At 41.1% G+C, this 23255-nt stretch overlaps 1 protein-coding gene across 3 annotated transcripts in view; it reads right to left on the bottom strand.

The window, feature by feature from the left end:
- Nucleotides 1-7736: 7736 nt before the first annotated feature.
- LOC146633360 (myocardin-related transcription factor A-like) overlaps nt 7737-23255 on the bottom strand; it is a 36921-nt gene continuing 21402 nt past the window's right edge. The window contains exons 6-19 of one of the 3 annotated variants that reach the window (XM_085351453.1): nt 23080-23255; nt 21468-21560; nt 21088-21153; nt 20758-20936; nt 20431-20611; nt 17689-17890; nt 17448-17590; nt 15430-16365; nt 14965-15162; nt 14306-14419; nt 11276-11419; nt 11082-11165; nt 10888-10936; nt 7737-10241 (exon numbers count right to left, since the gene is read on the bottom strand). In XM_085351453.1, coding sequence (XP_085207579.1) covers nt 9694-10241; nt 10888-10936; nt 11082-11165; nt 11276-11419; nt 14306-14419; nt 14965-15162; nt 15430-16365; nt 17448-17590; nt 17689-17890; nt 20431-20611; nt 20758-20936; nt 21088-21153; nt 21468-21560; nt 23080-23255 — 3113 coding nt within the window. In that variant the 3' untranslated portion in view covers nt 7737-9693. Of the gene's footprint in view, nt 10242-10887; nt 10937-11081; nt 11166-11275; nt 11420-14305; nt 14420-14964; nt 15163-15429; nt 16366-17447; nt 17591-17668; nt 17891-20430; nt 20615-20757; nt 20937-21087; nt 21154-21467; nt 21561-23079 lie in introns of all 3 variants that reach the window. The other 2 variants (XM_085351452.1, XM_085351454.1) reach the window with 2 other exon arrangements.

Genomic DNA, 23255 nt, shown 5'->3' on the forward strand with positions numbered 1-23255 from the left:
TGTGTGGAATTATGGAGTTTTCTTTGGATGATTTTGTTACTTCGCCTTCGTGGGATAGAATTGTGAAGTGCAGGAAAGCGGATTTGCTTATCATTGCTAGTTGTTATGATGTTCAAGTGTCCTATGGTGCCCGCAAAGCGGTGGTTAGGGACGCTTTGTGTGCAGAGTTGGTGGAGCGAGGCGTTCTTCCTGCCCCGCAGGCAGCTGTAGAGCAGCCTGATGGCGGGGGTGTGAAGGTGGCTCCGGAGGCTGAGCCGGGGTCGGATGCCAAAGGGCCTGTTAACGTGCTACCAGCTGATGCGGCTGAGGCGGGCTCTGACACAGCCGAGGCGGACCCTGATGCTGCTGGGGCGAAGCCTGAAGCAGCTGAGTCTGGTACGGCCGGGGAACCCCTGGCGGGGCGGTCTACGGAAGATCTCCGTTTGACCCTCCGTATTAGGGAGGTGGAAGCCCGTGCTAAAGAGCTTGAGGTACAAGCAATGCACCTCCGTGTCAGAGCTTTGGAGCTGGAGCGAAAGCCCTCCACATCTGCCTCTAGTCATCCTAGTACGTCCACCGCGGTCCCGACGGGTTTTGACATCACCAAACACGTTAAACTGGTTCCCCCGTTTCGTGAGGCCGAAGTGGATTCCTATTTTAACGCTTTTGAGCGTATAGCGGCCGCGTTAAGTTGGCCGAAGGAATTTTGGCCGCTGCTGTTACAATGCAAATTGGTTGGCAAAGCCCAGGAGGTGTGTACCAGTTTATCAATTGAAGATAGCCTGGATTATGACGTCATGAAGAAGCCTTTTGGCTGGACATCTTGGGGTGAACAAAACATATCATCGGGTGTTGCGCAACTTCTTTTGGCCAGGGTTGAAAGCTGATGTGGTGGCATATTGCCGTACCTGTACCACATGTCAGATGGCGGGGAAACCTAACAGACCCATTCCACCTGCTCCGTTACATCCTATTCCAGTAATAGGTGAGCCGTTTGAAAAAGTAATATTGGATTGTGTGGGTCCCCTGCCAAAAACCAAATCCGGACACCAATACATACTTACAATAATGTGTTCAGCAACAAGGTACCCAGAGGCAATTCCACTACGCACGCTGAAAACAAAACCGGTGCTAAAAGCACTACTTAAATTTTTCTCTACTTCCGGGCTTCCAAAGGTTGTTCAAACAGACCAAGGAACGAATTTCACCTCAAAAATGTTTGCACAGGTTGTGGAGGAGTTGCACATAAAACATGTAAAATCCAGTCCATACCACCCAGAAAGTCAAGGTGCTCTGGAAAGATTCCATCAAACCCTCAAAGCTATGCTGCGCAAGTTCTGCGCGGGGTCGGATAGAGAATGGGATGAGGGTCTGCCGTTATTGTTGTTTGCAGTCAGAGAAACCACTCAGGAATCCTTGGGATTCAGTCCGATGGATCTGGTGTTTGGACACGTGGTCCGCGGTCCCCTCTGCCTTCTGAAGGAGAGGTGGTTGTCAGAAACTTCTGAAACTCAGCATAATGTTCTGGATTATGTTAGCGGACTTCGGGAAAAGCTTCACCTTGCATGTCAGTTAGCTCGAGAGAATCTGTCACATACGCAAGCTAAAATGAAAACTCGCTATGATAAAAAAGCTGTTTGCAGAAGTTTTCAGCCGGGAGAGAAAGTGTTGGTGTTGTTGCCTGTGGTAGGGTCCAGCTTATCAGCTCAGTTCGCTGGCCCATATGTGGTGGAACAAAAACTCAGTGACAACAACTATGTGATCCAGACCCCAGACCGCCGGAGAAAGTCTAGGGTTTGTCATATTAATCTGTTAAAATCGTTTCACTCGAGGAGTCCTTCGGGTGCGCCGTCTCCAGTGTGCGCCGCTAGTACTGTTTCTCCCTATGAACCCTCTGATGACGGGCTACTCCAGAAAAGTGAAGCGCTGGGTAGCGGCCGGTTGAAAAATTCGGAGATCTTAAATGATTTAGACACATATTTAGTCCACCTGTCTGAACCCGCTCGAGCTGACATCACTGATCTGATAGAAAACAACTTATCACTTTTTTCTGATCACCCTCGTCAAACTGCGGTCCTGTGCCACGATATTGATGTGGAAGGACATAAACCGATTAAGCAACATGCTTACCGAGTGAACCCAGTGAAAAGGGCGATAATGCAGAAGGAAGTTGACTATCTCTTAGAACACGGTTTAGCCTTTCCGAGCGCCAGCGCATGGAGTTCGCCGTGTGTGCTAGTACCAAAATCCGACAACACTCCTCGGTTTTGTAATGATTACAGGAAAGTTAACGCTGTTACCAAACCTGATTCATTTCCTCTTCCTAGAATGGAGGATTGTATTGATAGAGTGGGATCGGCATCGTTTGTAACCAAACTTGATTTGTTAAAAGGTTACTGGCAAGTACCTTTAACTCCCCGAGCCTCTGAAATATCTGCTTTTGTTACACCGGACCATTTTCTCCAGTATACGGTTATGCCGTTTGGGTTGCGTAATGCACCCGCTACTTTCCAGCGCCTTATGGCCAAAGTACTGGCGGGCGTGAATAACTGCGATGCCTACCTGGACGATGTTGTCATTTACTCATCCACCTGGTCTGACCACTTACAAACACTCTCTCTTGTTTTCAGCCGTTTTCAGGAGGCCTCGCTTACGTTGAACCTAGCCAAATGTGAATTTGGCAGAGCCACCGTCACATATCTGGGAAAACAGGTGGGTCAGGGACAGATACTGCCGGTGACCGCGAAAATACAGGCGATCGTTGAGTTTCCAGTCCCACAAACGAGAAGGGCGCTGCGCCGATTTCTAGGAATGTGTGGTTATTATAGAGGGTTTTGTAAGAACTTTGCCACTGTCGTCGTTCCTCTCACCGATTTGATCAGTCCGAAGAAGCCTTTTGTGTGGACGCCTGTTTGTCAGACTGCTTTCGAGTCTGCGAAAGCATTACTGTGCAGTTCCCCTGTTCTTACGGCCCCGAAGTTTATGTCCCCTTTCAAGCTCGAGGTTGACGCTAGTGCGGTTGGTGCAGGAGCTGTCCTTATGCAGGAAGACCATTGCGGCGTGGATCGCCCAATTTGTTACTTCTCAAAAAAATTCAACAAACATCAGATGAATTACAGTACCATTGAAAAGGAAGCCCTTGCCTTGTTGTTAGCCCTACAGCATTTCGAGGTGTATATCGGATCCAGCTCTATCCCTGTTCAAGTGTTCACTGACCATAACCCATTGGTTTTTCTCTCCCAGATGCAGAACTCTAATCAGAGACTTATGCGTTGGTCCCTTCTCTTGCAAGACTTCAACCTGCAGATTAGGCATAAGAAAGGGACGGAAAATGTCATCGCGGACGCCCTGTCGAGAGCAATTTTGTAGTCTAGGATTAAACACTAGAAGGATTGTTTAATTCTTATGGAAGGGGGTGTTACGAACTTGTATGTCCGTGTGTTTGTTTGTGCAGGTGCTGTGTTTTTGTCTATGTTAATTTAGCTGTGCCAGGGCCCTGTTCCGATTGGTGCGTGGACTTACTGCCCCGGTGTGATTGGATCCAGCTGGAGGACCCGCCCAATAAAAGGAGGCTGGAGTGCTACAGCGGGAGAGGTCCTCGCATTTCTCCTCATCACCCAGCAGTAGTCCTGTGGTAGCCGTTGGCTGCAGTATACGTGCGAAAAATGTGGAAGTGGAGTGGGTAGGGGTGAGCTGCCGTTTATTTTGATCACCCGTTTTCTCCTGTTTTTGAGTTGGTTAAGGAGGTCAGACTCTGTCTTTATTTTGACTTTATTTTGGTGAGGTCAGGGGTGCGGGATTTGTGTAGGTTTGTTTTGTTTATTGTTTTGGCCTTGGCTCACCCTGAAGTGTTGACACTCCCGTTTTGGTTCTCTTTATTCACCTTGTAAATAAATCACTTCACATCTAACGGATTTGTTGCGTGTGACTGCTTGGGTCTTGGGGGGGAAGCGAGTGCCTCGCTCATGTTATGGCCTGGCCCTAGACGGGTCGTAACAAATGATATACTATAAAGAGGAGCAAATGTGAAAAACTGCCAGTGCATGTATAGTTTAAGCTACCTAGTGATAATTTGCATAATTGCTTCAGAGCTTTAACCTTTCAGCATTTTTCTCAACTACCTCAAGAGCACACCCAGCCGTAATATTTGCTTTTTTTTCTAGGATGAAAAGAAGGAAAAAAGGACGAATGATGAAGGTGGAGACCAGCCGCCATGTTATGGGTTTGAGTGAAAGGCAATGGACCCCCACTGTGGAGTGCCCGCTCCCCTGCATTAGACTGTAGAGTATGTTATCATTTTCAAATAAACCTCCGTCTCCCTCATGGTGAGAGTCTGTGTGTATTCATCTGTGTTACGTTTCATATGTGATCTGTGTTATCAGTGATGTGACAACATATAATTCACCCCCTGTTCAAGTACTGAAATGCATTGAGGAGACACACTAGTGTATATGTGTACTGCATGAACACTGGATTGCATTCCTCGTTCTCCTGTAGGTCTCTATGAATTTCTATTTCTGAGATTCTATGCATCTTTGAAAATAAACAGCAAGCTTGTGGGTGTGAAGATAAGCCTGCAATTATCTTCAGTATCATTTGCTAAATCAGAATATCAAGGAACAAACAAGCAAACCGGAACTAATCAAAGAATGAATTCACTGAAAAACTGTTTTATTCTGGCTTATAGAATCAAAGCTTCTGCTGCTGAGTGAGCGTGAGTGTGCTGTAATGGTTATCTAAAGAAGTCAATCCGTATCTGCAAGAGAACAGTTCAAGGTTTATTAAATGTACTGTAACATGTCTACTTTTACATTAATATTATTATAGCATATGTATTTTAGTGGGTACAAATATGATTATTTGATTATTTTATGAATTTCAAGATCCACATATAACAAATTATTTCCACATTGTTAAAGTTATATAAAAATAGACTCATGCTAGGTCCACAATGGCCAGTATCAGTACCATGACTGACATGTTTAAGTACGTACGTAGTTAATTATAAGCACTGATGGGAATAACGGCGTTAAGAGTAACGGTGTTGCTAACGGCATTACTTTTGTCATTAACGACTAATCTAATTACTATTCCCATCGTTACTAACAAGAAAATGCGGTGAGGTCGTGTTACTATTTTTCAACAAACAGACGGTCGAAGCTGTGTTCAGCTTACCGCATTTTATATCAGTTGCACGGAAGTAGCTGTAAGTAATCTGGACGCTACAGCTTTAAGCAGCTGCGCGTGCTCCCGCGGACGGCAATCACTTTCTGGTAGACGATCACTTTTTGACACAACACCTGGAGCTAAGGGGGCAAAACAATCACATGAGTGCTGCTGTTTGACTGAGGAAGAATAAAGTAGTCGTGGTAAGTCAATCACATGACCACTTCAAGACAAAGCAACAAGGTGACATACACCAGTTTATAAATTGTGTCAATAGACCACGTAAAACCAGAGTCATGATAAATAATATATAAGCGTGTTTTTCCTGAATAGTTTCGCTACGTTTACTGTCTAAGGACAGCGCAGCAAGCACTCTCTGCTTATGAGCCAAAAAATAAAAAAACAAAGCAAAAAACAGCCCGTTCGTTTTGGTGGAAAAATGTACCATGTCAATCCAAAAATGATATGGCAACATGACATTTGGTTGTTTAGGAAGAGGGGGAAGGTTCAGGAGAGCGAGAGAGAGATAAAGACAGCAGAAAAAGAGAGAGAGGGAGTTTTGGGATGTGAGAGATTTGTGACGTTTAGCGTGTTTGGAGCGTGTAGTTAATGTGTTGTCTTGTGTAGTTAGTGTGTAGTGTTGTGGATAGTATTGTGTTGTGTGTCAGAACAATGAGGCGATTGCTGTCTCCAGGTAGAGACAGGAGTGATACACCTGCTGCTGTCAGACCTGCAGGTATCAGGCTGTGATGTTCTCCTTTATAGTGGACAGAAATAGTTGATAAAATAATTTGTGAGGCATCTTATTGAATGCAGAACAGCTGATGGTTCTGTAAATAGTTTGAAATGGTTATAAAAAAAAAGGGTAAAAGGTAAATGGCTGCAAATAACTTTGTTTGCAAAACTTGTGCAGAGGATTTTAAAATTGACAATTTATATTTGCATTTAAAATTATGAAATATGATTCAATAAACATGTTTGTGGTTGTTACAGTAAAAAATATAACTTTCTACTCGGATTTTATGTTTTTTGTCTGCTTTTATCAATTGTGTTAATACAGTATGTCAAAATGAAAACATAACTGTAAATTCAGACACGTGAGGTTGTGCTGAAAAGGATGATACCAAACAAGGCAAAGTAAATAGTTTTTAAAGGTGAAATGTGGAGGGAAAATTAAAAGTGGTTAAAAATGGCCAATTATACCCTGGACAGAGGGTTAAACATTTTTTTTAAAGTAATGCAATAGTTACTTTTCAATTAATTAATTACTTTTAGAATCTTGAAACTCAGTTACTAACTCAGTTACTTTTTTGAAGAAGTAACTAGTAACTATAATTAATTACTTTTGCAAAGTAACTTGCCCAACACTGATAATAAGTAAGCTTATTTAATAAGACATAGACAGTCACACAGCACTGTACACAAAAAGAGTGCAGTGGTGATAGTTTTGAATGTCTTGGGGCAGGTTTTCAACTTTTCTTTGTGTTGTAGCTTTTGCATTCAAACACCAAAGAAAGAGGGTTTTTGTTGGTGTCCTCTTTAGGATAGGGATTTGTGTCAGTGTGGGTGTGAAATTTATGGTTTTCAGGGTTTCTATCGGTTTTTATCATTATTTCTTTTTACCGTTTTTCCCATTAACTCGGTTTCCCCAGGTCTTTTTCCATGTGTTATGAATAAATCTTCCTTTTTTGTACTGGTACTGATTTTATTTTGTTGTATTTATCTGCGACACCTTAAAGGCCGGTCCATGAAAATATTGTCAGACATAAACCGGTCCGTGGTGCAAAAAAGGTTGGGGACCGCTGGTCTAAAGGGTCTTTGCATCACCATCACCTGACTGTATGTGTGACCTTAGGACCACTGCCCACTTTCTACTCTTCTTCCATAGTAGAAACCTGAAGATTAGACAAGCTGAAACGAAGCACAGACGAAGAGAGTTCTTCATCTGAAAAGAATAGTAAACAAAGAGCAACATATGAATAGTTAAAATAGAAAAGAGTAGCCTTTGGGACTGTCCTTTCTTTGGCACTAAAATGCAATAAATATTTCTTCCACCTACAACAGAATGCCTGAAATATTTTTTCCCACAGGGGAAACATGGTCTTATGACAGTTTCCACAACACTTATAAAATATTAGTATTGCGTAAAACAAATTCAAAATGCAGTAGCAGCTCTTTCATAGGAGCCAGAACATTACACATTTAGTACAATATAAATAGTAACGCACTGAAAAATGTAATGACATGTATATTGCATGTGCATGGTAAATTCAGCATATGTGTTCATGGATATCATCATAGTTGTCTACATTGCCTTCAAATGTTTTGTTGTTGTTGTTATTCTCAAGACAAATTAATTTCTGATCAAACAGCACCAAGAAACCTGAATTACACAAGAAGAAAAGAAGAAAATTAGAAACAAATGTGCCTTAAAATGGTAAGTGTTCAGTGTCTGAAATGTGAAATGACAGCACTAAAAGCTCTGATACAGTACAGGACAACTAAACAAGTAAAAAACAAAATAACTGCAAAAATCCTTTAAGAATAATTGAATTCAAAATAAGTGAATCAGACATCAAGAGTTTCTCCTTTTATATCATATCTTATTCTCTTTCATCATCACGTGTGCATTGATCATTTATAACAAGAGCAAACATAAAGACGGCTGAATACAGGCAATGTCCAATCCTTTTGGGGATCACTAATATACCATAAATACCAAACAGTATATAAACAGGAAGCACTGTGAGCATATCATACCAACAGATTCACACATTAAACAGAAATATAAAATGATCAGAGTTTTTTTTAAAATAATGTTTCATGTATTTACATTTATATCATTTTGGAACTCTAAAATAAACCCAAACAAAACAGTAAAACACTGGGCATCACACTTTATATTGTCAAAAACACTGATCAGTTCAACATTTTCTATTGAAAAAGTGCCAAATAAATTGCGGCATTGTTATTATATTGTTTATTTCCTCATTATTTTCAAGAACCAGCAGCTCACATATCAGTTTTCACGTTCCATACATTCAAAACCAGGGATTTGTCTTTGGCATACAGTTAATCTTCTATATAATGTATATAATATTTCTTTAGGAGAAGCTGGGCTGTGAATGAAACAATCAACAATTTTCAGTAGTTTCATTCCATAACTCTCCTGTCACAATCAATTTTCTATTTTCTTTTTTTTTTTGCATAGTTTTATAAATTCAAACGCAAACAGTGCTGTGCAGTCTGGGTTTTTAAAACCAACATTTAATACCAACACTGTCATTGTTTTTGTTTTCCCCACTATACTGTGGGACTTAAGCCAAATACAGCCTTTAAACTCCCTTTATTGTAACACTGTTAATTTTGATGTAATAATTCATGATTGTTCCAAACATTTTGCATAAGCTAAGTGTGTACCTAAGTTTTGATGTTGTGCTTGGATGATTTTTGTACTTAATTCTGGAGATAGATGTATCCTGTACCACAACACTTATAACATATTAGCATGAAAATGCTTGTGAAATATCAACAGTTTGATTTTTCATGGGAATGAATCCTTGAAAAATCCAGAGTTCAGTTCCAGAGCAGTAGCACATACATAATGTGTGTAAGTTTGACTAGCACTAAATACAGTAGTAACACTTTTATGGCTGTAGCCTGCAAAATATCCAAAGTTATTTCCATAACATGGAGCTACAGTCATTGTAAATCCCACTATTATTAGCCAGCATTAGATATTTGATGATCTATCGGTATCTGCATTTATTGGCTGATGACTGAAAATTTTAAAGTAAAGAAGAGAAGGGAGAAACACCCTTCAACCATGTTATGTGGGTTTGAATTTGCATAGTTTGCCCAACAAAGGGCGCTTGCAACTTCCCTTTTGGCAGTAAATGTGTTTGCAACATCAGTGTTGCATCGGTGTCCCACTAGTCCAAGCAGAGTTGGGCAGTGTACAAACAAGTAAATAAATAACTACACATAGCAACTATCGAGGAAATCTGTTTGTGTTTTCTGTGCCTGAAAGGAGAAAAAATATCAGCCGATATATCAGAATATCTCATTTTAAAATTCACCCAATATTGGTATCGATCTTAAAAGTTTCTCCTTTAACTTTGGTTATTGATTACTATTTAAATTACAAGCAAGGAGATTGCATTGTCATTAGACAAATATCAAGTAAGTTTTCATACCTCTTTACTTGAACACTGTGTCTATGGTAAGACAAGAGTAATTTATATTTTTGGGGATTATGTTGGAGTTAAAAGCACAAAAGTGTCAACAAGACCTTTGCTAAAGATGCACTAACAGATATAGGACCTGCCTAATAAGAGCATCAAAATCAGTGCAGCAAAATATAAACAAATAAACAAAGGTCAAAGCTCTTGAAGATCCAATATCCAAATGTATGAGAACATAGAGACTAAGTGCCCTAATCAAATACTGAAACCTCAGCAATCAGTTGCATGTTTTTATGTGTAAGTGACTGGATAATGAGTAACTGCACCCATCTACATAGGATATCAGTTTTCCAGTAGCTCTAGGCTATAGGGAGAATTCCGAATGTATGTGCAGGTCAGAACTATCCAGGAAGTCTGTGGAAAAGACACTAGGGGGAGTTTGGAGAGCCAGTGATGGACTTTCCTCTTCTCTATCTCTTTCTGTAGTAAGATTCAACCAGTCCATACTGTCCAACCCTTGCTCCCATGACGCCGTGTCTGAGGTATCCATGGGAGAAAGGGGGTGGTTCAGAATGCTGGAAGTGCACAGCATTTGGTTGTGAAGGTCATCAATCAAGCTAAGTAGACCTCCGGGCTCCACCCCGAGAAGAGGCCTTCCAGTGGTGCTTTCGAGGAAGTCCTCAAGGCGCCCACTTTCAGCATGACTAAGGTGTTGTTTCTGTCCTGTGGTGTCGGCCATAGTTTGAAGCTCAGGCTGCAAAGAGGGGTCAGGGTGTGGAGTGCCACAGCAAGGCGGAATGGGGGGAGACGGGGGCAGCAACATCTGGAGTGGTGAGGGAGGAAGTGAACAAGCAGAGGAGTCTTGATTAAGGCGGTTCAGAGAGAGGTCTGGTGGAGGCTTACAGGAAGTTTCTGAAAGGAAAGACAAAGATAACATTAAAACAACAAAAATAGAAAGAACTCTAAACCAAGTATTAGGGGCAAAAGAAGATTATTTACATCTCTCTCTATTTCCATCTGCAGTAATTTATATTTAGTGGCTCGCTCTGTTCTGGAGCATATCTCCAGGGAAGGCTTAAGGCAGTGAAACCAACAGCACGACCCCCACACAGAACCCAGCAGGTATTAGTGACAACAAATCAAAACACTGATTAAGTCAGAAACCTACAGAGTAACTAAATATAGCTTAGAGCTTGACCAATCAGCGGGCCAATATTACTGGCTGATATATGCTATTTGCTGATAGCTACCAATCCATGATTCCATAATGGAATTGCTGAACTTTTAAATGAGATGTGATGAAAATGTGATGACAAAAAGCCAATAGGGGAAAAAAACAACAACTTTGGACCTCTTGAGCTTTTTCAGTGCCCCTGCTTCTCCAGATTGAGTTGAAAATGGTGATGAACATGTTGTTGAGGGCAAAAAACTCGAACATGATCTATCTATCTATCTATCTATCTATCTATCTATCTATCTATCTATCTATCTATCTATCTATCTATCTATCTATCTATCTATCTATCTATCTATCTATCTATCTATCTTGAGATCTTACCTCCTCTCTGCAAGATGATGTCAATGAAGTCATCTTCATGATCTGTGTCCTGATGAGAAACAACATGTAATGTTTTAAACTACATATAGTGTTACTATATGATACAAATGCCTCATGTGAAAGCCCATGATCAAAAACATAGTTTAAAAAAAGGGTAAATTTTGCGACTGAAATGTCTTTTTTAATCATCATACTTTGTCATCGGGAGATGAGGCTGCTGTCTGAACAGAAGCCGGAGATACAGGACTAAACAAGTCCTCCAGATTTGGGCACACCTCCTGGTAGAGATAAGATGAAGTGAGCGAAAATGAATGAAGAACTAAAAAGTTCCAAGTCCTGTTCCAGGCCCACCATGACAAATTATTCACATCAATGCTGGATTACTTACACCCTGAGAAGGAGATGAAGGGGTGTTTTTTCCTGAGGGAGCAGGCTCTTGGTCCCTGAAGAATGGCTGTAGACTGGGAGGTGCTGACAAACACTGAGCTGTGCCCTGGTGTGGTTTCTCTACAGACACTTGAAGTACTCCATTCTGTGTTTTCAATTAAAGAACAAAATTGGAAAGGACTGTAAGCACCGTAAAAGTAATAAAAGTCAGCAGTACTGATGTAGTTACCAGTAAATTTATTCATAAGATGTAGACAAGTTCTAAATCAAGTGTCACAGAAGGCAAAACGAGACATGGAAAAATTGCTAATCAGGATACAGTGTTCCACTAAATCCTGAGGTGTTTGAGGCAGGCTTTGGCCCAGTGACCACGCGCTCCAGCACACCTGCACTCGGCAGGATATACTGTGCATCTCAATTAGCCAAAATGCAATAGAGTCTTTGTTCTTCCTCCATTAACACCGTAAATCATCGTAATGGAGGATGTCGTAGGAGTAATTAGCAAAGCAATAATAATCAGCATCGGGCTAGTGTCAGAGACTTATCAAGGACCGCTGTCATTGTCTCAAACAGCATACATCATTAATTTTCGATGCGATTGCACTCACTAGAGCAGTTCCCTCACACTCTCATGTTTCTCTATCTCTTTGTGGCGCATTAACAGACTTGTTTCAGCACTGGAGATGGCTCAGGGGGTGTGTGGTTTTCATTGAGATTAAACTGTATAACTCATCAAATATAAAAAGAAATGGTACAAATATTTAAGAAAATTACTTGAGATCTTTTATACGGAAACTTCATGGATAGCAAATAAAAAGATCCCAAGGATTTTGGTTTTTCTCCTCTCACTGTAGTCTAATAGAGATAAATGATATTTAAAAATACAATTGCTTAAAGCCTTGAAGACGATGTGCCTTTTCAGATCCTTGATATGACAGATAATCTATATACCTCAGAGTCAGCAATTTTTATTACAAAATTTTGCTACAAAAGAAATATGCTCTGAGCTAAAACCCACTCAAAGTGGCATATTGACCATACTGATCTACTGTAGTGAAATGTAACACTTTAAGTTTTTCAATACAGTTACAATGGGGTAAAAAAAATAGCTGATCCCCTGTTGAAGATTCTCTAATTGTTATGGTAGTTTTGTGTTAATGGAGAGAGACAGAATATAAACCAAAAATCCAGAAATGTACATTGATTTTTATGTTAATGACCGAAATAAGTACTTGATCCCAAAGTAGAGAAACTGTTGTTGGTTAGCTCAGTAGTAAGGCATTTCTTGTAGAAGGTCACCAGGTTTGCACACATCACAGGTGACCCCCCATCTTTAAAGAAATCTTAAACTCCTTTTGGTTTCTTCGATGGCTCTTGGCAACTCAGAGCTTCAGCTCTCTCCACAGATCTATGAAGCGCCTTGAGGCGACTTTTGTTGTGATTTGGCGCTATATAAATAAAATTGAATTGAATTGAATCTTCTATAAGACTGAAGTCGGAAGACTGCCTAGGGTACTCCATGACATTAATGTGCGTCTTTGGTCACTCTTTTGTTGCCTTGGCGGTGTTTTGTGTCACTGTCATGCTTGAAGACCCATTCATGATCCACCTTCAGTGTTCTGGCTGACGGAAGGAGATTGTCATCCAAGATTTTACTGTACATGGCCCTGTCCATTGGCCCCTCATTGAAGTCATCATGTACCCTCAGCAGAAAAACAGCTCCAGTGCAGAATGTTTCCACCTCCATGCTTGACTGTAGCATTGGTGTTCATAATCAGCATTTCTCTTACTCCAAATATGGTGAGTTAAATTGATGCCAAATAGTTTGATTTTGGTTTCTTTTGACCACAGCACTTCCTCCCAAGCCTTCAAATTTAAGATGGGCCTGTACATGTGGCTTCTTGAGCAGGGGATCCTTTTGGGTGCTGCAAGATTTCAATCTATTACACCCCATGAGGTAAGATCTTCCATGGAGTGGCAGGCCAAGAGGGATTGATGGTCGTTTTAGATTTCTTCCATGGCGCCTCAACAGATCCTTACCTTCTCATCAAGTCTTGTAATCGATTCCAGCCTTGTGCAGATTGACATTGTTTGACAACTCTTGGCCTATGGTGGTGGAGAGGTGGAGAGAGACAGATAGCCTCACTACTTTTAAAGATTAGGCCTAACACTTTCTGTTTTGATAAAACATATAGTTAGGGCTGGATCAGGTGACCCTGAATTCTCCCTTAGTCATGCTCCAGTAGGTTTAGGTTGCTGGGGGGTTCCCATCATGACCTGAGTGCTTCTTCTTCTGTCACCTTTTTGACTCACTATGTGTTTATACACCTCTCTGCATGTAATTATTAGTTACTATTAATTTCTGGCTCTCTTCCACAGTGTGTCTTTGTCCTGTCTTCATCCCTTCACCCCAACCAATTGTGGCAGATGCCTGCCCCTCCCTGAACCTGGTTCTGCTGGAGGTTTTGTCCTGTTAAAAGGGAGTTTTGTCTTCTCATTATTGTTCATAGTTTCCTCTGTTTTTTTCTGTAGTATTTTTGGGCCTTTAGCTTGGAATATAAAGTGGAAACTGTTGTTGTGATTTGGCTCTATATAAATAAAATTGTAAAAGGTTAGAATGGAAGAAAGTGATGCTGTGTACAGGTGTGTTTTATGCACACAACGAGTTGAGATCTTTGATTGATTGACCGATCGATTGACCGATTGATCGATCTTTGTTCCACGTGGGCACATAGCACATCTGTGGAAGCCAGAATTCTGGCTGATTTGTAGGGGATCAAATAATTATTTTACTCAATGAGATGCAATTCAGTTCAAAATTTTATGTAATGTGTTTTTTCTAGAGTTTTGGTTGATATTCTGTCTCTCTGTTAAAATTAAACTACCATAAAATTTTGACGCCTTCCATTTCTTTGTACACGAGCAAACTTATGAATTCAGCAGGGAATCAAAGAATCATTTCTCCCATTGTATACACTACCTAAGCTTGGGCAACAAAGTCATATCAGAAATGTCTTGTTTTAATCCTCACCTTAGTGTGCTTTTTCACAAGCTTCACTTGCATGCTTTGCTGAGCTTTACTATCAGCTCTGGTCAGCTTAACAGGGTTGTGGCCTGGACGTTTGGCTGGAGTAGACTGGAGTCGCTATAGGAACAAATGAGGTAGTTATCAATGTAAGAAGTGAACGGACAGCAAAGCAATGAAACAAATTTCATGCAGTCCAGCTCAATTAACAATGATCTGCTTATCCGTTTTTGGTCTGCCTGTGTACACCACCAACCTAAAAGCTACTCGGCTTCCTGATGCTTCTACAAAAAGGCCAGCCTTAAGCAACATCCACCTGTAGGATCTGAATACAGCTTTGCCCTGAGTTGCTGAGTTGAGCTTGATACTTTTTTGCAGGAAATGCAGAGATCAGTGCCTGTGTGGCCAACATTAATGCTGTATAGACTATATCGCACTATATATTTATATAATAAATTAATCTATGTAAATATGACTGACAAAGCTTTTGTGAGTCAGTCCTTCAACATTTTAACACTAATGCTATCATTGTAAAACTTAAAATGAATCTTCTTAAACATTATGTTGAGAATTGCAGTACTGTTTGATATTCTTTACATTTAACTATAATTGTAATTCTGTAGCTCAAAAAGCAGCAAGATTGCATGCACACTGAGTTTACGTACCTGCAGTGTAATGTGATTGGTTGCCTTTCCCTCAGCAGGGTCCTTTATTTTGTTTCCAGTAAGGTGATTGGTCAGCGCGATCAGAAAATGGTTACCGTTGGTGTCAGTGACCAGGGTTGGGGTGGAGTCAATCTTAAGGTGGTCCAGTGAGAAAGAGGCACTTGAGCCTGACTGCTGTTTCAGGTATGCTTGAGGCACCTGTTCAACAGAAAAGAGAACTTTTATGGGAAGAACCTACACAGTCTAGTCTACACTTCACTGCATACCAGCATGGCAACAAATTAACTTCCGTTTTGATTCATCATACTCAGTGCTTGCTAGATATGATTGTTATAATTATTCTCTTTATTCTAAATTCTTACCAGAGCTGATTGTTCAGGATCCTTCTTAAGAGCAGAACTTTACAAGCAATGCAGTTAAATAAAACTCCAACCCCACACACTATAGATAAAAGACAGTCCTAACCTTAGATGGCTGCTGCTGCTGCTGCTTCACCTGCTGTTTGGGCACCTGTTGCTGCTTCAGCTGTATTTTGGTCTGAATCTGGATTTGCTGTAGTTGTTTAGTCTGTTGTTTAGTCTTCATTTGCTGTGGCAACATGTGCGACTTTTGTTGCTTCAGCAGAAGCTGTTGCTTCAGCTGCATCTGTTGCACGTGTTTTGACTGTTGATGCTGCTGTTGTGACTGCAGCAGGAGCTGCTTTTGCTGGTTTTGAGATTTTTTCTTTCTCTGCTGACAAAGTTTCTGCAGGTCGTGCTGATTCTCCAGCGTCTGATTCTGGATGATGTGCTGCTGCTGCTGTAGCAGGACTTTCTGTATGGTGTGTTGTTGAGCCAGCTGCTCCTCCTGTGTTTGGGTTGAGGACTGTGGCAATCCATGAGTGATTGGGGACTGGAAATTTTTCTCAGGTTTAACTTCTTCTTCCTCAATTACTTCCTGTTTCACAATTACCTTGGTAATATCCATCTCTTGTGAAATAGGTGATTTTTGCGAGGGAAATTGATCAAAGTCCATTGAGAAGGCAACATCGGGCTCATCGAGAGGTTCTTCTTTTACCCCGAGAGGACTGATTGGCTCTGGAGCCTTTCCTCTGTCTCCATTTTCCAGCTGCATTTTTAGCACCTCCACCAATCTCTGTTTCTGCCACAACATCCTGGTCAGCACCTCTATCTGCTTATCTTTCTCCTGCAGCAATCTGTCTTTATCAACACTCAGTACAGGAACTGTGCTCGTAGTGGCTGGGACACCTGAAGATACTGAGGAGCGTCTTTGAAGAGAGGCAGACTTTAAAGAGTATTGACAAGGAGCGGGAGTCGAGCATCGAGGCTCCTCTTTAACGTTTGTGGAGAGCTGAGCAACTGAAGATGGCTGGAGGCTCAATTGGTTGAGAGGTGAACTCATCTATTGAGAGAAGAAATAGGTCATCTATAAGTGTAAAGCAAACTGTGTGTCTGCAGTTTTAATTATATAATGGTTCACCTTACAATATACAAGGAGCTGAAAAATTAAAGGAAAAACTTGAATACTTATGGTCCAGTGCCTCTGTTACAGTGTGGGATCTGAGCGATCACCTTTATTCTGTCATTAAACATTTCTGGCTAATGCATGGGGGCTCTTCCAGGCTGATAGTGTCAGAGGGGCAGCTGAATAGTTGATGAGTACAGAAATAAGAGGAATCATGTGCTGTAGAATTTTTACAGAATTGAACTAATTTTGGTGACATGTCATGGTTTAACATAGCGGTCCCCAACCCCCGGGCCACAGACCGGAACCGTTCCGTGAGTCGTTTGGTACCAGGCTGCAAGAGTTGAGAGTTTTTATCATTATTTTTTTAGCGTTTTTATCATTAACTCTGTTTCCCTGGGTGTTTTCCTGTGTGTTATGAATAAATCTTTTTTTTGGTACCGGTACTGGTTTTATTTTGTTGTATTTGTCTGCGACACCTTAAAGGCCGGTCTGTGAAAATATTGTCAAATATAAACTGATCCGTGGCACAAAAAATTTTGGGGACTGCTGGTTTAAGACCTCACAAAGACATGTAAATTGGGTTTTCCTTTAATTTGTCATACAAATGTACTTCATGTTCATTCATTTTTTATGGTGGAACATGAGATTCACATCATGGATGTGCATCCAGAAAAACTGTGTGACGCTGTCATGTCAATGTGGACCAAAATCTCTGAGGAATGTTTCACTTTTTTTTTTTTTACCATAGCCATAATGTTTATTTTTGCTATGTTTATAATTATTGTTTTTGTTAATATAATAAAATCTATCATCTTCCGCTTGTCAACTTCATTAGCAATATAAGTGTCTCATTATCAACACTTGTATTTTAGTTTTGATCTTGAACTTGTCAAACAAGGAAGTTCTGAGAGGAAGTGAATTTATCACTGTGACACTTAAATATGTGTAATGCACGGCTTTCTTCAGTAAATTTCTGAAGTCCTCTAAGGTTTATTATAGCAACAAAAAGGTATTACCAGCTCCCCTAAGAGGTCACTGTTAAAACTGGTGTCTTCTGGACTCATGGAGGGAATGAAGGAGACAGCTGAAGAGGCAAGGCTCCCATTGGAGGTCATGAACTGTTGAGGTTTTGCTGCATTTAGGCTCCCACCGCTGCCCACTTCAGCAACACAAAAATGTCCAGAAAGACTGGTATTAGACAGTTAACAGAAAGTTTATATACTCTTTCTAGGATAACCTCTATGCGTGTATTGTTACTGGTGATGATGAATGCAGCGCTCTTGGATGATTTTCCTGCTCCTTCAGCCCCTGGCCCTGTGGTACACCCTGCTGTTGGAGAGGAGGTAGTGTCACTGCCTCGGCTTAATTCCTGATATGTCCTCAGCCTCTCAATGAGGTCGTTTTTGGTGCCGGAGACGGGCAAGTTACGCAGCTTTAATTCGGACTTCAGTTCCGCAACCTGATGTAAAGACAGCATTAAAAACAGAATTGAGATAGAAAAAAGAGAGACGGGGAAAGCAAAGAGATTAGGATAAATTTGAAAGGGAAATCAAAACGGGAACAAGAAGAAGAAGTAATCCATCACTGTCTCATTGTTTAACTTCGCTGAGCTGGTTGGCTCCATCGAATGAAAGAAACCTTGAGGATTCTTTTTCCATGCATCACATCACATCTCCCATTTACTCCATCTAAAGGGTACGAATGTCAGGCCAGCTGCTCCAGCCTCCCTCTTCTCTTTACCTTAGTCTCAGTTCAGGAGTGGTTTCAGTTGTACCATTTGAATGGACCAGTCACCTTCAACTTCAACTCCACTACAACTCCAGATTGTAGAATCAGCTACTACAGCCGGTTAGTCTCATTCCAGCCTTTTGAATTAATCTGCAAACCTGCTTGTTTCACCCTGCCTCTCCTCCAGCTCTAGCCTCTCCTCCAGCCCCCCTGCCACTAGGGGTGCAACGATATTCGTATCGATATTGAACCGTTCGATACAGTGCTTTCGGTTCGGTACGCATATGTATCGAACAATACAAAATTTGTAATTTATTTTATCAACTTTCCTTCTGACGATGCTGTCTGTGTTGAGCGCTCAGTGAATCTGCATTCGACTACTCCGCCTAGGCTCGACAGTGCAGCCTAGGCGGAGTAGTCGAACGCAGATTCACTGAGCGCTCAACACAGACAGCATCATCAGAAGGAAGAGCGCAGGGCAAGCTAGCGAGACAGAAGTTAAGCTCTCCTTGCAACATGGACCTCCCCCACCCTCATTCAGATCTGGCGTTTGGAATTATTTTGGTTTTCATGTGACGTATGACCCTGAAGGTAAGCGAGTCATGGACTAAAGTAAAACAGTATGTTGGATGTGCCACGCAATGCTCAATTACATTGGTGTGAACTAGTGTGTTAGCCCAGTTAGCTCGTTAACGTGTTGGCAGTCTAGCCCCATGCACGGGGCGATCGGCGGTAGCTCGTTAACGGAGTTTGCCGTGTTGTGGCGTTAAGGTCATTTCAACGAGATTAACCTGAAAGCACTAGTGGGAACACAACGAATATGACTGCACATTTACGCCGACATCATCCTAGTGCAAAGACAAGTGGAAGCAGAAAAAAAACAAGCAAGCATGCTACTAACTTTAGCCGAGTCATTTAGACAGCTGTTAGCACATGATTCTCCTTATATGTTTAATATGCTGCTGAGAATATAGCCCAGAAGAAGCGGATAGTATAGCTTTTATTTTGGAAAGAGACATTTCTCTGTAATAAACTCTCTTTTCCAAAGATGAGTGATTCCTCAATCAGATACAGGGCTCGCAATATCGCTAGCCCGACGTCCCGGGGCTAGCGATTTTTTCAGTCGGGCTACCAAAATCTATCTCTGCCCTGCCCGTCGGGCTATTGTAGGAAGGAAAAATATATGTCAATGCTTTTGCATTCTTTCAGAAATGTAGCTGGGTAATTATGTCATTGGCATCGGTGAGCCACTGTCAATATGTGACATATTGCAATCGCGTTTGAATTTGCGCTTGTTTTTTTGCTTTCACTTTGCAATCGTGCGAACTGTGTATAGAGAGCGACAGCACTGATCTGTGAGTGATGATAATTTGTGCACCAATTCCTCTGACATCGTCTTATTAATCGTTAGCTTACTATGCAAACATGACAAGTGAAATCTCCCGCAGCAAGCTTAAACATGTGAGAGGTTGATCGCAGAGAATCGCTGAGCTTATGTGTGTGTGTGTAAAAGCAGCAGTATATATATTTTAGTTCTGCTGAACCAAATAAGACAGGTCAGGGTGAAGAAGTGACAGCCAAAGAAAAGCTTACCACAAAACGGAGAAGTTATGACAAATCAGACTATAAGGCAAAAAGAAAGTGCAGCTTTATGGTTTCATGGACAAAAGAATTTCTGTGGCTGCAATATGACGAGCTAAATAACCAGGGCTGCACATAAGTGGTCCGCAGGTGCGCATTCGCTGTCAAAATAAAAAACATGCACAAGGGTTAGGGTTAAATTTAAAAACTGTACTTTTGAGTTAAAATATATATTTATAATTTTAATAAATGACAAATTAAAAAGGCATGAACATTTTTTTGTATCGAAAAAATATCGAACCGTGACACCAAAGTATCGAACCAAACCGAACCGTGAATTTTGTGTATCGTTGCACCCCTACCTGCCACTATATTTTTCAAGAGAAATCTCTGGATTCCCTGAACATATTGCTGCTGTGGCCCCCACCTGGCCACAGCCACCCACTTAGCCCTACCATTACTACACACTTTTAATACATCGTTTAACTCCATCCTTTATTGATAAATCGTCCGTTCCTGCTATAAACCTAGCTTGGTTCTGACAGGTCATAGCACAGACAGATATTTATTTAGACTCTTAATTCTTTACTGGATGCTTAGTATGCAGTCATGCATGTTACTCATATTATAAAAACGACACATAAGGTAGGAAAGGTTTCTCTGGGATGTGCATGTCGCTGTGCAATTTACCTTCATTTCATCGAGGTTTGGAGGCAGAGACACTGGTTTGGTTCCACCTAGCGGGACAGAACTTAGACAGGTGTGGACGAAATGTTTAGAGAAGTTTAAAGGTGCACCAGCAGGTCGAGGTGGGGAGGAGGAGGTGTGCATAGACTTAGAGGAGGAAGATGGCTGCTGAGCTGTCTGGGATCTGCTGGGCAAAAATACAGTGACACAAAAGTAAATCTTAACAGGTGCTCTTGAGTTCTGAAAACAGAAGTTTATGTCCAATGTTCCTTCCAGCCTTTGAACGTGCAATCCTTCAGACTCCACAGAAGAGCATGCATCTGGACTTACTTAGTTGGTGCAGGGAGGATGGTGTGGTAGCGCTGCTGCTGCTGACTGAGGATCTGGAGCTGCAAGAAGAGCTGCTGCTGCTGGAGGATCTTGGCATAGGATGAATCCAGATGAGGAGGAGGCTCTTTATCTCCCTTCTGATCAGGAGGGATGTACTGATGGTACTTTAACTTTTTTATCTGGAAAGCACCCCCATTAACAGCAAGTCATTATTTCAGCACTGCAGTACAGCATTTCAGACAAATATTTGCCTTCTCTTAGCTGTAGCTACACTGGGTATTTGGAATGCCAGCATTAGAATAGTTTCCTCAGAGAAGGAGAAGTTTCTACCTTTGGTTTGTCCTTGGTTTTCTTGTGTCTCAGGCCAGAGCGGTCACAGTTTGGTTTGGGTTGTGGCTAAAAAAAAAAAAAAAAAAGATGAGTAATTTTAATGAGAGTAAAATGAAACTTTAAACCACATTTTTTGCTTCCCTCATGGAAGCAAAATGAGAAACCCACAACACATGCGAGATTTCCTGTTACCACCAGAGTTCACTTCATCATCTGCAGTTCTGAACAGCTGTCAATAATAATTTTAGCAATTAGCACTAACAGCTAAAATAATCATTTACGAAAGCTCATAATTTAGTCGTCATTGTGACAGGACTGAAGCGGTCCAGTCTAATGTATGCGTGTCTAACAACTAACAGAGCTGAACTGACAGATGTTACCTTGTTGGCACCTGTCCTCAGGAGAGATGACGCCCCTGTCTCATTGGTCAGCTTGAGTGAAATGGGTGACCCAGAAGGAGCTGTAGGTGGGACCTGATTGGTTGGATGGAAACACTGGCTGATCATTCATGGCTAAACTGCAAGGCATCAAAAAGAATCATCCCATTTGAAAAGGTCTTCATTTTTTTAAAGTAGTGAACATCGAAGATTGTGGTAAATGTAAAATTACATAGCAGAAAAGGTTTACATACAAAACGCACAATGTTCACAAATGCTCAATTTGTCCCCCCTCCAGATGCATGGCAAATGTCCATACGACAATCAAACTCATCTCATAGATGTCTGGAGTCGCTGCATCCACTGCTGTTACTTAGAGGCTGGTGGATCGATCCAAATATAAATACTCTCGATACCGACACTGGTATTGGATGGATATTTTGTTTCTGTCCTCTAAGCTCTAACCCACTAAACTGTGTTTGCTAAATCATTATTTTTTGGAAGCTGAAAAAATAAACTTCAAACATGCACTACAACTATATGTTGACTGTCACAAGTATATTATTTATAGCTCATTTAAACAGCAGAAGATCCAAAGTGCTTTAGAGGCAGGAACATTTACAATCCAGTGAGTCATTACATACCGCTCTCCCCTACGTAAGCTGCCTTTGTAAGTTGGAAGTATCTGTATCGGTACTGGCATTAGCAACATTGGTCATGTATTTACTTGGTATGGGATCAAAACCAAAAATCTGCAGTATCAAATCAAATCAAAATCAAATCACTTTTATTGTCACATCACATGTGCAGGTACATTGGTACAGCACATGTGAGTGAAATTCTTGTGTGCGAGCTTCACAAGCAACAGAGTTGTGCAAAATACAATAATGTAAACAAGCAAAATACAAGAATGGCTACATCTGAAACTAATAAATATATGTACAGTATATATAATAGTATATGCATTTCTGGATGTTTATACTAAATATTTTTCTATGTGTGTGTGTGTGTGTGTGTGTGTACACATATTTTACAAATTAAATAGAGTACACAATAAATAAAATATATAAAATAAAATATACAGAGTGAGACATGTGCAAAACAGTGGCGTTACTGTACAGTATGGAGTGCATAATGTTAAAGTTCCAGTAGTGTATGTAACACGACTATAGCCTCTTAGCTTGGTTTGGAAGTACTGTTGTTGGTGCACTTCAATGAGGGAAGAACTGGATTTTAATTTATTCAGTAAATAAATCTCCAGGTAGTTTTCACTGCTTTTTATTCAGTAATTAAATGATACAAAACAGTACTTTTCCGTGCATCAGATGGTTGATGTAGCGAAATGCTAAACTTGCTAGTGTGTGAGTGAGTGGGTGCTCAAAATGTTGTTATTTTCCCCTCACCAAAGCCTGGTTATCCCCTCTGTGACAACTGCACCCACTATAAACTCTCCCACACTGTGCTACACCACCACCAGTGGTAAATCTGATGCACGTCACATATACACAGACAAATGCACTAATTCACAGCCTCTACATTGCTTTTAAGCTGTGGATTTACAGTCTTGCATACATTCTGCACAGCATCTTAGTCCCACTCTCTGCGGTGATCCTACCTGTGTAGGAGACGGGATGCCATGGCCTGTCAGTGTTTCCTTTGGAGTGGGCAGAGGTCCCAGGCCCAACGAACAACCCTCCTCACTGACAGATGTGGACTGCTCTGGAGACAGACTGTCATTAGTGTCCTCATCAAATGAAGAGTTCTCTCCTGAGGCTCTTTGAAACTGCGTCT

Source organism: Diplotaxodon limnothrissa, linkage group LG4 (genome assembly GCF_057381915.1).
Source record: "Diplotaxodon limnothrissa isolate DT_005_m linkage group LG4, D_limnothrissa_male_GT1.1, whole genome shotgun sequence".
Lineage (NCBI taxonomy): Eukaryota > Metazoa > Chordata > Actinopteri > Cichliformes > Cichlidae > Diplotaxodon > Diplotaxodon limnothrissa.